Source organism: Boleophthalmus pectinirostris, unplaced genomic scaffold (assembly GCF_026225935.1).
Source record: "Boleophthalmus pectinirostris isolate CB_2022bp ecotype Guang Dong unplaced genomic scaffold, ASM2622593v1 HiC_scaffold_22, whole genome shotgun sequence".
In the NCBI taxonomy this organism is placed as follows: domain Eukaryota; kingdom Metazoa; phylum Chordata; class Actinopteri; order Gobiiformes; family Gobiidae; genus Boleophthalmus; species Boleophthalmus pectinirostris.
In genome coordinates, this window is record NW_026571190.1 from 26,508,091 (window position 1) to 26,525,400 (window position 17,310).

At 38.3% G+C, this 17,310-nt stretch overlaps 1 protein-coding gene across 1 annotated transcript in view; it reads left to right on the top strand.

Annotated features, from left to right (window-relative positions):
- Positions 1 to 7,388: 7,388 nt before the first annotated feature.
- The window catches only part of grin2bb (glutamate receptor, ionotropic, N-methyl D-aspartate 2B, genome duplicate b), a 65,675-nt gene continuing 55,753 nt past the window's right edge, over positions 7,389 to 17,310 (top strand). The window contains exon 1 of the mRNA XM_055158155.1: positions 7,389 to 7,550. Coding sequence (XP_055014130.1) covers positions 7,404 to 7,550 — 147 coding nt within the window. The 5' untranslated portion in view covers positions 7,389 to 7,403. The remainder of the gene's footprint in view (positions 7,551 to 17,310) is intronic.

The window sequence follows — 17,310 nt, forward strand, 5'->3', positions numbered from 1 at the left end:
ATCATTTATGTGTGGGCTTTAAGTTTTTGCAAAATCAAAATACCACAAGATTAGTCATACATGTGTAAAACCTTCTGGTGAAATAGACTACATTTGATTCCTGAAAAGTGCAGTACTAATTTGGTGTGTATCCATAGATGTATAAAGTGGATCAAGGAAGTGTGATGGCGATAGCATTCGGGTCCAGTCAAATAAAGCTCACGCCAGTTTTGGCCCGTTAGCGGTACATTACATACATCATGACCAAATAGCAGCGATTGGTTAAATAAAAAAAGTACCTGCCCACCGTTGAGCAAACGAATCCTAACGCTGCGAGGTCAGACGGTTTCCACAAAGTGAAACTGGCTGATCAATCAGGCTAGAGTAAATGCATTGTGTCACTAAAAAATAATAGTTTGAATCATCGTGATTTCAATATTGACCAAAATAATTGTGATCATGATTTTTTCCTTAATTGAACAGCCCTAGGTCCCACCCCTGTGGCTAAATAAATCCCTATAAATCCAGTGAATGCAACAACAAAAATACATCACATTTACTGAAGCAGGGGGACAACAAGCACACAAAACCACCATAATATCATGTATTGTACAAATAAACCTCTCCTGATGTAAAGGTAACATAGCTGGTCTAGTTCAAACTGCACCTGCACATGTTTATTATACAGATGGGGGTCTGTAGAAAGTGCGCACATAAGGCCACAGTTCACTTTGCGCATCAGAAAAGGGCCCATACACAGTACATGTTGAGGGCTCAGCTGTCCATGTGTGCATCCAAACAGATCTTGACCCCTGATGCTTATGTTCTCATCATTTGCACGGCTGCCTCTCTGCTCAGGCCCGGTGTATTCATGGGAGCGTAGTAGGCTGGTCACAGCTACAGTAAATTGCTGGATACAAGCAATGCTCACATGTGGGTGTCTAGTGGAGCAGTTTGCCGCCACTTATCCCTGTGTCCCCTGCAGTGCGTATTCTATTGTAATCAGTGTGTAAGTGTTGTAATGGTCCACAATCAGAGCCTATAGATTTATATGTCCTCTGTAATAAGTATAACCACAGCACTGGATTATGGTCCCTTATGATGTAATGGGAGCAAATGGACACACTCTGTTTAAGTGTTATTAATTAACACATTCTACCAATAGAGATCACCTGTTTTGTGTAAGTTAATTCATTCATTCATCATTTTTTATTTTGTTATGGAACAATTTTGATTATAGTTCTTTCTCCCTAAAAAAAGATTAACAATTATTTTTATATTTTTGAAAAACCCAAATATTGAAATTAATTTAACACAGCGTAATACTTAATTGGCTTGGTGTTTTTAATCGGCAGGTCTACAGTTTACCCCGTGACGACTAAAGCATGTGGTTGAGTGAAGAATTTGAATGACTAAATTGGATAATTTTTTGTGTCAGTATGCCCTGGAGTGAAAAGCTTTCAGTCTGCCTTACTTTTTTGTGAACTTTATTATTAAAGGTCATATTCTTTAGCAGTTATATAAAAAGATTGGTCTATATCAGATTTGGGGACTTGCAAGTTGTGACTTGGACTCGAGTCAGACTTGAGTCACTATTTTTAGGACTTGAGACTTGACTTGATAAAATGGACTAAGACGTGGGACTTGACTTGGACTTACGGCCTGTGACTTGAGAAGACTTAAGGAGCACTTTTAAATCTGAGTCCATTCTGTTCTGACTGTAATAATTCACACTAAGATCTTGTCAAGACATTTAAAAAGGAAAGGTTTACATTTCTACAACTTTTATATACTCTATAAATACTCATATATAAATATACTATGACTTTATAAGTACAATTTAGTTTAAAAGACATATAGATTGCAAAAATCTAACATATTTGTTACTTTGCTTTAAAGATGTGAAATGACTTGAAGCTTAAAGCAGATGACTTGGACTTGACTTGGACTTATAAGCCAGTAACTCAAAACTCAACTTGGACTTGCCTGTATTTGACTTACTTGAGACTTGCAAAGTGATGACAAGGTCCCACTTCTGGTCTATATGATGTTAAAAATCATGATTTCATATTTTTTCGTCATATTATACTATAGTTGAGTGTATTTCATTAGAGTGGACTAAGATGGACATAAAGTATAGGCTACTGCGTAAAGTGATGCAAGTATCACTGTCCATCAAGGTGGAGGCATATTTGAATAGTTACCATGGAAACTGAGCACTGCTGTTAAATGGTACCAGATTCAAATATCTCTGCTGTCTCTGCTCGTACAATATCTTTCATGTCTAATATTATGTTTATTTTATTTTTTCAGCTTACAGACACTTTTAGTGCCATATATATTCCTGGTTTTGTAGTGTAACATGCTTGCTTCTATGGAGATATAGTGTAAGTCTTTTACCATACTGTGGAACATTTTGGACCAAACATTAACATTTCCGTTGAGAATATAAGGCTTCGGAAACATCATAGTCCATATTTAAACAATAGAACTTTATGATATGTATTGAATTATATTATAATTCATGAATTGTTCTTATTCATTTGTTCAGAACATTTGATTTTTGTCACATTTCAGTATAGCAGGTTTGTCTTTCTAGCTGAATGCTTTTCTTTTCAGTTTGTTGTTTCTTTGGAGGCTCGTGCTAATCATTTCATCTTTCCTCAGCTGTTAGCACTCCCCACACCTCCCTCCGTTGGGTTTCTTTTTGCTGTTCTTTCTCCACCTCCATCTCTTTTGTGTGTGCCTCTATTTATTCTCTGCCTCCTCTCTCTCTCTCTCTCTGCTCTCCACGCTGCTGCTGCTTCCTCCCACTCGCTTCCTCCTTCTCCTGTCGATCTTGTGCTTTTCCATACAGCCCCGGTGTCCTTACGGAGAATTCAACTCATGTACAAAATGCGTGCACCACAGACAAACCAGTGCTAATTAGACATTTTACACGAAAAAACTGTTTCATATGCAGGTTCTTACCCAGCTGGTTCCTGCTTTGCTCTATTGCACGTTTAGCTTTTCATCTGGTTTTCTGCCTCACAACACTTCTTCATGCCTAAAATATTAAAAAGGTAAACAATGGGGGACTTATTAAATTGGCTTTTATGAGTTTTTACCCTATAGCAGTGTTTCCTTGGTTACGGAGTTATAGTTCGATAGATTCATGCCAAGTTTGAGTAATCTTATATTACCCTGCAGTTGACGCTTGAATGTTCAGAAAATTTATGTTTTCACCAATCTCCGCCCTGCTCTGTATTTACTTGCAATAATTCAAAATAATCTAATTACAGGTCATAGATTTAGATTTAAAAATGGCACATAGTTATTTTTCAGCAATAAATACACATACATGAACACTTGCTGCTTGTTACACTGAAACACCGCTTCTCAGATCTGCAGTTTTGTACAGGAAGTTGATGGACCTATTTCTTCTATTAAAGGCTCTATGTTGTGCAAAATTGAGTCTTGTGAGCTTTAAGCCTTGTTATAATGTTGTTCTCAAAAACATACCTTGAGTTGTGTTGTGTTTCATTCACAAATGTTGGAGTAACCATTTATTATTGCTCTGTCTACATCACCAAAGCTCAAAATGCTCTGTTCCCCTTTGTGATGCTATGTATTGGTAGTTTTCAAGTTAACAGCTGCCTTTTACCATTTGATCAGAAGAGATGGGTAATTCCAGATTTGAAATCATCCAATTGATTGTCGTGAAGTTGTATGGAGTTTAAAAACACAGTGGAGCACTTCCTATATTGCCACATGACATTACAAGGTGTTTTCTGTAACTCATCTTAAATATCCAGGGTTTGTGTGTTAAACATGTCTGAATGAAACAAAACACAACTCTGGGTGCATGTTTGATGAGGAAACAACTAAGGATGTAGCAATAACCGAAATATTGTGATATCGTATCATAAAAAGTGTCACAGAAATATCGTGAGCTGTCACAATATATCGAATTGCAAGTTTCTTTGCTTAAATGTATTGTTTTATAGTAGCAAAAGCTAATAAACATAGGACACTACATATCCCTTGATTCATTTCAGTGCAGTCAACATGAAGTCATGTTTTGTACTTGACCTCTTGGGATTATGACAGTAATGATTCGCACCGAAATCTTGTCAAGGTATTTTAAAAGCAAAAAAGTGTCCTATCTAAAATTATATTAACCTCTCCAAAATATTGCAATAAATATTGTACCGTGAGATGCATATTGTGAGAGATTTGGATATCTTTACATCTCTAGAAACAACATCATAACATAGATCAGGAAATAGTAATATGGGCCCTTTAAGCTATGGTAGAGCAACACTGCAATTTACAGTGAATGAACAAAATGTGAAGTAATAATATAAGTATGTTACAGTTTAATTCTAAATACTGTAAAAAGCCATGTGTCTTTTTTAACTAGGGCATTCTTTTATATTGTTCTTGAAGAGCTTCTCTACGCTTAATTCACAATATTAGCATGAACATTCTCTCATTAACATCACTTGCGTTTATCAACTGTTAAATATGCCTTGAGTTATACTTCGACACACTCTTACACAAGAATGCAAACTTCAAAGAGCGTATAAAACTAACATAGTATAATATGGGGATGTGGTTGTACTCTATGCCCCTGGTTTACATTTAAAATAATGTTACTACTCAGTTTTCACAGGGAGATGGACACAATTAACATTATAATAGTAATAAAATAAAACAAAAATAAAAAAGAGAACAGTGGAACATTCAACATTGCATTTAATGAAGCTGGAATGGCACTAAATTTGTGGCACTAAATAGATCTGTAACATATAATGTTTTTACTGGTACAATTCACCCTAGTCACTTTACCTGCTCTTTATTTATTTGATATGTCCATTTGCTGCACAGTAGGTGACCATAGTTATAGCCACTTACTGTACAAATAATATAATAGACTGAAGTCACTTTTACTGCTATTTATTCTTGTTCATATGCAGCACATAAGATCCATTAATTCATTCAATATTATTATTATCATTCAAACTACTCAGGAAAAGCTAAATTGTGTACCTGCTTCAATGAGTATTGAATCAGTTTTAATTAGTATTGACCAGTATCCGTGTATTGATTTGTTGACAACCCTAATGTCTAATACATTTCTATAAGTAATAGATCTCTTACAACAGCGGAGGGATCGTCTAAAGGAGCAGCAGAAAGAAGCAGGTTGATGAAAACAACAGAAAAATCGGTGTGGGAATGAGGCAGCGAGAGAGTGAACCAGAGAGTGTGGCGGGGTCTCTGTGTCTAATGGTCACTTAGCCTCTCACCAAGTCCATGAAGCTGTGAGGCTGTCAATCTGTCAAAACGGGCCCAGTGCTGTCTCAACTTTGGAAAAATGCGCACACACACACAGACACACACACAAGTTCACACACACAGAAGCTCACGCACACAATGGCTTCCTCTCTTTGATGCGTGCCACAGGGTTCCTCCTAGGAAGGCACAGCACAGTGCAGTGGAGGTGGTGTTGTCACTTGATAGTGCATGGAAGCTCACAGGCTTTGCACAGTGTAGTGATAATGCAGCGTGTTTACAGTGTGTAATTAGGTTGAAACATTTTGCCTTTCCAGTTCAAACAATGCTTTTGGTCATGTGGTTCTCCTCAAGGTTTCTCTTTTTCCCTCATTTTTTTTGTTTTGAGTTTTGTTTCTGTCTATGATTCTAGGCTGCATTTTCACCCCCAGTGTAACCACAGCCTGCAATGGTTGTGCCCACACGCACACGCTGATTCATCCCGCACACACTAGTTCACTCTCCGTTTTCCCCGCTGTTTCATCCGTCTGCACCGTATGCACTATAGCTAGAGCAGATAACGTCAGTGTGAAGCTGAACTTAAAGGGGACCTGAGTTAAAGTTGAACTTGATTTTCTTTTGCTGTAAATACTTATTGGACATTTTGCTCACTGTAAATATTTTTGGTACTTTGGACACTGGCACAATGAATCCACCTGCAGTTGGAAAGTGAATCTTGCCTGAGTTTTTAATGGAGCTCCGCCACAGAGCTTTTCCTTGCTGAGGAGGAGGGTTTAAGGACAGCGGGTGCTCTGTGACAGATATCTGTTTGCTCTTTTCATGTGACTGTTGGCTAATCTGTTTGTCGTTTATTGGCCAATGACTGTTTCACTGTTTGATTTTATAACTTAAATCAACAATTTGGTTAAGCCCTGCAAGGCCACCACTGCTGTGATTTTGGCTATACAAAAAAGAACATTTAATTATTCACAAAGAAAGTAACAATTAACTGTTAAGAGCTATTGACATAAGGATTGAAAATATGGACTTTTACAACAATTGTCTTGATCACATAAAATTAGATTTGTTTATTTGTAATTTTTATGTTGCATAATAATGAATAGTGTTTCCCACAGTGTTTCCCACAGTTGACAATAGTTGTAATAAAAGTCTCTGATTTAACAGTCTAACTGTTGTTGGCAGGAAGCTGGTTGAGCATTAGAGTAGGCCTGTAGCCCAGCGTTCCCCAACCTGGAAGGGGACTGCTGCTCTAGACCAACTTTGGTCGTGTATATGCCAAAGAGTCAAAGTGTTGCACTGATAAAATGCTGTTTGTAGAGGCCATAGCAAGTGTCAGTTGTGCTGCCATGTTTGTTGGCACTTCTTACTCCTCTTGGTTGTTCTTGGTTGGCTATATTTTTCTTTGATCTGGTCTTTTCCTAAGATACTGTTTCAATGTTTACAAAAATTGTGGTTATTAGTCAAGAAGAGATTGTTATAGATTTGTTCCATACCTTTGGCGTGTTACTCTAGACTAGAAGATACTTGCTCAACTTCCAGTTTCATATAAATAATGTCTTTGTGCCTTCTTGAAACCTAATTCCTAAACTTTACTTTTTCTTCATTGTTCCTCTTTCCAGGGACGGCTTCCACACTCTTCCACGATGCTTGTCGGCCTCCAGTTGTCTCCCTCCCATCTCCAGGACAAGCACTTGGTCTGTTCCCCTCCGCGTCCCTCTGCAGGCCGCTCCTCTCAGCCTCCTCTTTCTCAGCAGCAGTCCTGGAGGAAACCACCCCTCCTCTCGCTGTTCCTCTCTGTGCTCCTGGTGTGTGCTCTGCTACTGCCCGTCTGCCACTGTCGGCGAGCTGGAGGGCCTGTTCCTGGAGGTGCCCACACAGGACAGGGGGGCCAGAGAGGGGGTCCCAATCAAAGAGGTGTAGCCATCCCCCCTCCCTTTTCTCCAGGCGCTGCACCACTGCCACCGATCAACCCCAAACTCATCAACTCCCTCAGTATCGCTGTCATCCTGGTGGGAAACTCTAGTGAAGTAGCGTTAGGGGCAGGACTTGAAAAAGAGGACTTCCTTCACATTCCTTATCCTCCCAAAGTAGAAGTGGTGACGATGAATGAAACAGACCCCAAAAGTATCATAAACCGGATCTGCGCTCAAATGGCGAGGAATACGTTACAAGGCGTTGTGTTCGGGGACGACACTGACCAGGAGGCCATCGCACAGATCCTGGACTTCATCTCTGCACAGACTCACATTCCAATCCTGGGCATCAGGGGAGGCTCTGCGATGGTGATGGCTGCTAAGGTAAGAAGGGTTCAGAATTATTCATGTCCTTATTATACTTGATTTGAAATACAATAGATACAAAAGGATGAGAATGAGTCTTCCATATTTGTATAAGTGTATGTACAGCACTGAAACAAGTACCCTCACAATTATGGACGGTCCTGTTCTTTCAGCTGATGTTCGATATGTAAATTTACACACAATGCAGGATTCTAAATGTGCAAATGACACATTTATTTGGTGTACTTAAAAGATAATTCTTTAAAATATATTTATAAAACATCTCGAAGTCTGAGCTTAAAGGTGCACTGTGCAACTTTTCTGTTGGAGGGTCCACTAGCTGCTTGTCTCTTGGTGATGTGTTTGCTTTGCTTGGAATGCCCCTCAGTATGACATTAAAAAAATATATATATATTTATTAATTGCCATTTTTTTAATTTCTCAAAACAAAAACCTGGCCTGGTGCTTGTCTGCATGGTAGTTAAATTAAATAGCATACTGTAAACATTCCAGGATAAAAAACCAAACATCTACATGGAGTTAAACAGGTGACAAACACCAGGAAAGTTACACAGTCCCTCTTTAAGTGACATTTAGTATTTGATGTTTTATTTGCAAAAATCAGTCAACTGAAATTTCTTTCAGAATCTCACAAGCTGTTTCGTATTCATAGCCAGTCTCAGTGATGATTGATTTTGTGGTTAATTGACTTCCCCGAGTGCCTGACGTCACAGACAGGCCTCTGTCAGCGTGTCGGCTAAGATCTAAAAACACTCACAGCATGGAGCAAAAGAGTGCACAAAACCCACTGTGGATCAGGTCTGTTCGAGCACATGGAGCTGTACATGCTTCAATACGGCCATTTACCTTTCCACACATGCCACCCACGGCAGTTAAAATATATTTATAAATATGGATTATTATTAGTACAAACACATGTCGTTCTATTTAGGGTCAATAGACATTTGGTGTAGTATAGTGCATTTTGGTGTTTTCTCAGAAAAGATGATCTCTATCTTCAAGGACAAAAGGAAGGTCTTAACTGTCTCAGGTTGACCACTTAGAAGCTCAGCACAGTGCAATAATCCAATACAAAACCTATATAATGGATGAAGAAAACACTGTTACGATAATTGAAGCTAATTCTGGGTTCATTTGTTGCTAAAGGGCCCACATTTTCTGATCCATGTTACTTTGTGGTTTCCTCATCAAAAGTTGAAATTGTCTTTGGTTTCATTTACACATGTTAAACTCACAAACCCTGCATATTTATGCTGAGCTCTTCTCACAAACAGAAAACACTCTGTTCCACCTTGTGATGTCATGTAATACAGGAAATGCTCCAGTGTGTTTTTAAACTCCATATACTTTCACTAGATAATCATTTCAATGATTTTATCCCTGGAATTGCCAGTCTCTGCTGAACTAAAGGTAAAGAGTGGATATTAATTTGAAAACTACCACTACATGACATCACAAGGTGGAACAGAGCATTTTGAGCTTTGGAGATGTAGACAAAACTAAAGCCTCTTCAGAGGTGTGTGGCTGTAAACGTCAGCACACTTAGTGGATGTATGCTCTAGGCTTACATGAGCATAGCAAGTAACAAGCATTAGATGTCACCGTTTCTGTGGGTGTGATGAGAAGAAGGATTCTGTGGAACATTACAGACATGCTGCATAATCACCACACAGAGGCCCCTAGCATCAAAACCCCAGACAAACACGTGAAAGTGTCGCTAATGGAGCGCAGCACACGGCGAAGGGGCGTTTGATGCTCAACAGCCTTCTCTCCTGTTCACAGTGATTACCATCCACTCCCTGCACTAAACTTTCTCTCTTTGTCCATTTGATTGTTCCCAGTACAAGAAGCAGACGTGAATGCAGAGGGCTGGGTTGGCATGGCAACTATTTGCTGATAGATATAGGCTTCATTTTTTCACAATACTCTGTAAGCTGTTACTAAACTTCTGCTTATGGGCTGAGTGATACTGGTATCAGACATTGCCAGCAATACTGAAAAATGGCTTGATCGAATATCGGCTTCCAAGTATTGGTTAAATTGATGTCCTGGTTGGACATATAAATTGATGTAATTAGACTATTTAATGGTCTATACAAAGTTCTATAGTTAGTCTACTAGTGGAATAAATAGCACACTACATAACACATTATAAAATAAATGGTGTTTATAGTCTCTGCACTGGTATTGGTTGATATCGGGTGTCAGCAGATACTTAAAGTAGTATCTGAAACGGTATCAGAACTAAAATAGCAGAATCAGTGCATCCCAGGCCCAAACACATTATTTATTTATTGGCTATGAGCAGACTATTTTATACCTTTCAGTATTTGTCCTGCTGGAGTAAAAACTGGCCAAGAAACCTCTTTCCAGCTGCAAAAGTGTGAATCCAAGGTTAGATCTGTCTGAATAAAGAAGGTTAGCTTTTACACTCCCCTTTATGTGCCTGTTCTCTGGCCACATATAGTCTAGTGAGAACGAACTAACGATTTTCTTCTATCAATATCTCAATTCCCTTCTGGTTGCCGAGTCCATTTACTATCAGTTGGCAATTATACCAAATCCATTGTGCATTCCAGCCTCTCCACTTGGCTCTTATGTCTGGCAAACCACTTTTTTCATATCTGGTCATTTAGCAATTAGGTTTCCATTGAAAACAGCACCGAACATGTGTGTTTCATACATTGGCTCATTATTCCACTTGGTCTCAGAGCATCATGTTGAAGCCAAACATGCTGGCCTGATACCTTAACGCTCTATTGTCTCACTGGGCGCCATGACTGAGTGAACTGTTGTGCCCACTTCCATTAGTCCATTATTGCAGTCCATGCCATGTGTTGGAATTGGCAGAGTAGGAGAACAGACTTGGCCCTCACCTTCAGCTCCAGCTCCAGGGACTAAAGAGGTCTTCCAGATCCATTGTCAGGACTTTAGTTTGGACATGTTTGTGCTTTTATGTGTTTGTGTGTGTCCTAGTGTGTCTGTGTGTGAGCATTAGGTCTGTCACAATAACAAATTTTAAAGTATGATATATTTCTGTAAATAAATATAGTAATATAGATGATAAATGATACTACTAAAACTAATTTATGCCAGACACAAAAACCCAAGACCAGATTTATACCATAAAAACTGTTGTGCTATTGTAGTTGCCAGTCGATCTGTTTCTTAGTCGATGGAATTTTTATTAGTTGACTCATTATTTTACTTAATGCGAACTTGAGAGCAAATTGAGGGTTTATTCTTCCTTTTTTTAAAAATTGTAATTACATAGTTTACAATTATGACAATTATATGTTGATTAGGTTATAGGATTCTTTAGAATATTGATGTTTCTCTTCTTCTATTAACTACCAGTAATGTTGCACTCCTCTTGTGTTCTCATTAAGTGGTTTTATGAGCCCAGGCCTGCATGAATCACAGACCTCATTACATTTGTTGTCATACAAGAGGGAGTTATGGGAGTCTTAAGAAAAAATGTAGAATATTCCCAGAATGAAGTACAGCCGAGAACAACAAACTGAGCCTAATAGATTTTGCAGAGAATGAACTCGAACTGTGAATTTAAATACTTCGGGGTAAAGGGATACATCAAACTAAGTGACAAAGGAAGACAGAACAGAATAGAAACCTCAGTTCACCTCTCGTTTAAAAAGTATCATTGGACTAAATTTTTGTTCCTTGAATCTATTTTAATGGAAATAAATCCTTAATAGTTATCACTAGATTCTGATAAAAGAGATGTGGTGTTGTAGTGATTGTCCAGCGAGGTTCATTTGATCTTCCATTTATTTATTTTATTAAATTCTTCTTCCAGACTTAGGTTTAGCTTGTTTTTAGTTTTGACTGCTCACTAGCGGTCTTCCTCATCAACATCACGTAACCACACCAAAAAAAAATGCTAATCAGCAGTAGGGCTGGGTATCATTAAGAAGTTGTTGATAAGATACAAACCTCGATGCATAGGCAATGATACGATACATATCTTGATACAGTGCACTTTCAATTCAGTATGCTATATTTCAAATTGATTTGATATGGTTAAATAAAGAATAATGTCTAAATCATGGCTGTGATACTAAAAGTCTTTGTTAAACCACTTCTTGTGCAAAGTTAATATGAAACATGCAAGGGTTGGGCAGTATCCAAATTTTGATATCGTTAAACCTTCTCAATATTTTACCAGGGTATATGGTATTACTGTATTACCGACATGTACGACTTTGGTAAACTACGAAGCCACACTACTATACGGTCTGTGCGTATGACCTACAGATTTATAATCTCAAAAAAGTTTCACATGAACCATCTCCAACGCAATACACGCAGAGAACAGACTCACTGTCAGCTGCACATCCTCTGTTGCAGAAAGAACACATAATCCACTGAGTCATGTCCTTTAGTCTGACAGAAGCTGATCGGCAGGCGCGGCAAATGAGCCATGTGGTTTTAAGTTTTGTTGCTGTAAAACGTAAACAAATGTGCACCTGAAGCCAAAATGCTTCAAATTGCAGTAGTAGTATTTTTTGGGGGTCCAACTCGCTTCTGCCCTGACTTGCCATCTTGTCTTGGTCTTTCTTATGAGCTGTGACAACAGAATGAAACTAATCGAACGTTCATTCCCTATGCAGCCCTAAAACACACCCATTTTAATCATCAAAACAGTGAAAATGTCAAATGTGTTGCATAAACGAGTTTCCTTCCCCTAAACCTGCCACAAAACTGTAGCTCTGTAACAAAGTAATTTAGTAAAATATAAAAAAAAATACGATACAGCAGCCCACGATGTCGATACTGTATCATCACATTAAATTATATGATTTTTTTTGCACACTTCTAATCAGCAATCAAAACTGTATGAAAAGAAGCTCCACCTTGGTCTAGAGAAATAATCTAATAAAATAAATAAGCGAATTGATTCCCAACTGTAGTGATTAATTCCCCCAAACTCTTAGAAGTAAAACTCTCTCTCTCTTTCTCTGCTCACCGTCTCTCTCTCTCTCTCTCTCTCTCTCTCTCTCTCTGTTTTCCCCCCTTTCTCTGTCTCTGTCTCCCTCTCTCTCTGTCTTTCTCTCTCCTTATCTCTTCCTCGCTCTCTCTGTTCCTGGCATACGGAGATACAGTGCAGTCTGGGTGTGATGGATGTGCCTATTTCAGTCCTTTTCCTCATATTTAACCTGGTGAAATAACACAGATTAAGACTGATACAAAGAGCACATGCCAAAATCTCTACTCCTGAACATTGTGCACCATCTCTGTTATTTACTGAAAACAGCAGCAAGAGGGAAGACTGTTTCTCAAGGCTAGAATCAAGAGAACTCACTTTAATCTGCAGTGTCATGAAACGCAAGGCTCCAAGCATTTTCGATGACAAATGACAGAAAACAATACACTATGACAACATCCTGGGCTTGTTTTGATGGAAATACATTTCTTTGATTCTATTAAGGGGCTTGCATTTAAATATAAAGATTTTTTTGTAGCCAATGTCATGGACACAGTGTGCAAAAAAATTAAACTGCAATGTTTCATGTATCAAGATTTTCTGGGAGGGTGTGTGATGTAAGAGTAGTCTCACAATAAAAACTGCTAACAACCTGGAGATCGATGGTTGATCAAACATAATAAAGTAAAGTGATCTCTCTTCAACTGGAGCATGCCTGAAAAGAACTGAACAAACACACACATCTGGTGAAGCAATAAAAAGTGCATCCCAGCATTGTTGGATATGGGGAAAATTGGCTCATACATGAACATCACATGAAATTGATCTGTTTTGTTTTGTTTGTTGGTTTGTTTGTTTGTGTGTTTGTTTTTTTGCATTTGCATTTTCACATAACTCACAAACAACAGATCATCATATCCTCATGCCTGTTCACGAACGCTTACGCAACCTTGAACCCAATATTTATTTTTGTCATGTCTCATTTCCGTACATCTGAATCCAAACAGCTCGCAACTTCAGGGCATTTTCCCTGTCATGTTTCTCTTTTCCCACAAACCATGCTGCGGTGAAGGTCAAGAAAGGTGTTAAACCCTGTTTTTGTCCTTCTCAGATCTCAGCCCTTTGTCCTGTTTTTGCACAAATCTCAAATAAAAGTTTCTCCCCCTCCCATAAATCCAACGCCATGAGCTTTCTCTTTTTTTCTTTTACAAACATTTGTACATTTTAATGGTGCCCTTGAAACAGGCTGTGAATCCTCTTCTCATCGTGCGCCTCTCCTCTCCCTGCGCTTTCTTTTTGTATAATGAGTTCGTTTTATCAGTGGCTGCTGTGTGGATGGGGAGAGTCATTTGGAGATCTCAGGAGACCTCTCAGCATTGCACTGGGTTACAACAGGTTGTCAGAAGCTTTGGGAGCTGGGGCTGGTCTCCTCTGCATTAATCCCATCTCTCCTTTAATGGTTTTGCTGTATGCTGTAAATATGCTACATTTCCATCCGTAGTGCCTGGCAGGCCAAGACAAGCACACTACAGACATTCAGGCATTCATTAACAAACAAACAAACAAACAAACAAACAAACAAACAGTATATTTAAAGGAACACAATGCAACTTTTTGGAGGAGGCCATGTTATGGGATTTGTTAAATCTCAAAAAATATATATATTATTCCAGATTTCATTTGACACACAGTTCAAGTTGTCTGATTAACCTTTGGCAGTGTCCTGTCTCTTAAAAAATCCATGTTACTGCTTTGTTTTGCACTTTTAAAAACACACAGTGACATATTTTTAAATGTTTTGTGGGCACTGAATGACTACACACTTGTTCCCATGACCTTTTAAAACATTTGAAAACAAGATGCTGATGGTGCTGAGTGATGGACTGCTGCTTTGTGTTGTAGCCTGTTCATGTGCCAATCAGAGGAGCTGTCGGAGCTGGTTAGAAAACACATCAGGATATCGCCCAGGGGGGGCTCTACATAATAAGACTGACACAAGATGCTGTTATCACATCAAATCTTCTAACGTCCACACTTCAGTGATGTTATATAATCGACCACAGTCCACCCAAAAATTTGACGTCGTATCATTTAATAATAACTACACTTTAATTAGCCTTAATAAAGCATGAACAAAGACTTAATTGAGTCATTCTCAGGGGTTCTTAGAAAAGAGAGTGGACCAAGTGAGTTTGACAAAGGGGTGGCATCTTAACTGCTTCTACAAAGCTTTATTTTTATCACCGTTACTTTTATAATATATATAATATAATAGTTAGGTAGGAGAATAAGGATGTTAGGGTCGCCATCGTATCCACGGGTAAAATAGGGGATGCTGATCAAAAAAGATGTCAACCTGAATTCACTACGTCATTACTACAACTCTAGTCACTGTAACCCTAAGCCGTCATTATGAATGCATGAAGTCTTTGTTCATGCTTTATTAAGGGTAGTTAAAGTGTAGTTATTAGAGTTTTTTTTTTTTTTTTTTAATATTAGAGACCTTCATTTTTTGTGTATGTATGCCAACTAGATCGTCCAACATATAGGACTATGGTTGTATTTCTATACTATTATTCATGTTCTGTTTTATATTGCCCCAGAAAAAAACAGCCACTGTGAGATAAAAGATTCAAAGATAAGAGGAGTGGAGAAGAGAATGTCACTTAATGTGGTGGTTTTCAGGGCTTTGCGTCAGGCTGAACTTGGTCTTTTAAATATGGAGGGGGAACGAGAGAGGATGACTTGTGGGTATTTAATCCCAAACAAGCAGAAAGGTTGAGTTTGTGCTAATTGCGTGGAGCAGCGGAGGGCGGTCATTTACATTCATCTGCAAGACTCCATTTGTTGAGACGGAGATAAGGGAAGGGAGAGGAGAGAGTCGAGGTTCATACACACACACACACACATAGTTCAGTGCAGGATTGGAAGTTGCAGTAGCCCAATTACCCCCCCCCCCCCCTAACGAGCTGGGAGGGACGTAAAATGAAAAATGGAAAAGACTATTGCGAAATTTGACATTGTTCATGCTACAGCCCACATTTACGCATATGTTTCTGTTTAAATAGTAGTTTCATTCTGTGCCATCCAAAGTAATTTTCATAGTCTTTTAGAAGAAAGTTGCAGTCTTAAGAAAATTCTCATTGGAGCCAATTTTAAACAGTTTGTGCAGCTTTACCAGTGTGGCCAGTGCTAAATGTGATAAAATAATAAGTAGCATTTCCTCTTTTCATATGTTTTTTGCAAATTAAATAAATAAATAACTATGAAGAGGATTAAGAAGAGCTAGAATTGTACTGTAGCTGTAATTGCAGTATTCAGCTAAAAATTGGGACTTATAATAGTTTTACTTGACTATACCTGATTTTACCTATATGTAATAAAATTAGTCTTGCCTGAGTAAAGATATATTGTGTAAGAAACATTTGAGGTCAAAATTAGTCAATGATAGTGATAGTGATAATCAGGAAGTGTGCGTTAGCATGCTTGTTACCACTCACGAAATGCGTTCGTAACTCAATGCGATGAATAATTAGGACCCTCAGAATGCTAAATGCAAACTGTTTAAAATTAACTTTTTCTGTTTTTCACATTTTTAAGACAGAAAATCAGATGTAGTGCCTTTTAAAGTAAGATTCAATTTATATCTGTCCACTGTTTCATTTAGTAATTGTTAATAATGGTTTCTGTTTTTTTGATGAATAATGAATGAATGCATGCATACTGTGCATATAGTCAGTCCGGTTGACAGTAGGAACGAGCTGAAGCTGTGGTGCACACATAGAGTAGTCTTTAAGAGGCCCACATTCACTCCCGCCTGCTTCTGTTTAGCCTTGGTTGCATTTTTCATCACATACTCCACTCTGAGGCCTCCTGCTGTGAGTTACAACAACATTAACTGTACACTTGAAGCCACGCTTGTGTAGCTACAGTGAGGTGAAACAACTATGGCCAGTCATTGTGAAGAAACTTGTGTCATTTGAGCCATTATTACAGAGGTGCAGCCCAGCGAGGCATGAGCTGTCAGTCTGCGTTGTACAGACTCCCCCAACTGTCGCTGAGACAGCCAAACAATGACAATGATGGGATTATAAAATGAATATACCACATTATACCTCAACTACTAAATATCTGTGGTTCTCAACCCTTGGGGCAATATCCTATTTTTAGCTCAAGAGATTTGAAATGCAAGTGAACAGAAAATCGGAGAGACAGTGTCAGCTACTGCATAGGTAACACTGTAAGGAGAAAAATGTCTTATGGATTTAAAAGTATGATTTGTACATATGTTATTCATATTTACGTATGATTCATCACCAAATCTAAATATTCACTGGTTTTAGCTTACTGTTATATGCAGCATTTTGAGGGAACGTTTTCCACATTTAAAAGATATAACATTGTGTTTTAAATTGTTAAATGGCAACTGTCCCAATCTTCTTCTCTCTATCATTCTGAAATCCATGGATAGAGTAAAGATATTTGACACGAGCAGGCAAAAGTTTAGGGCTGTAGGTGTTTAAAGAAATTCTTGGTTGACTAAGTACATGCCCTGTGCATCATTAAACTGAAAGCAGGACATGACACTGGTTAAAGATGTCAAATTTATTAGCATCTTTCTCTAAAACTATTGAGAAAAAGCATCTTCAGAAGTGAAAAGACAGATTCATCTGTTTAGTCAGCCCTAAAAGTCCAGCAAGCTTACTCCATGCATAAACCTTTCTGCTGTGGTCCATATAAATCCTTATAATACAAATAAAATAATTAGTCAACTACAAGAGCCTATATTACACAAATCTGAGCTTTTAGCCA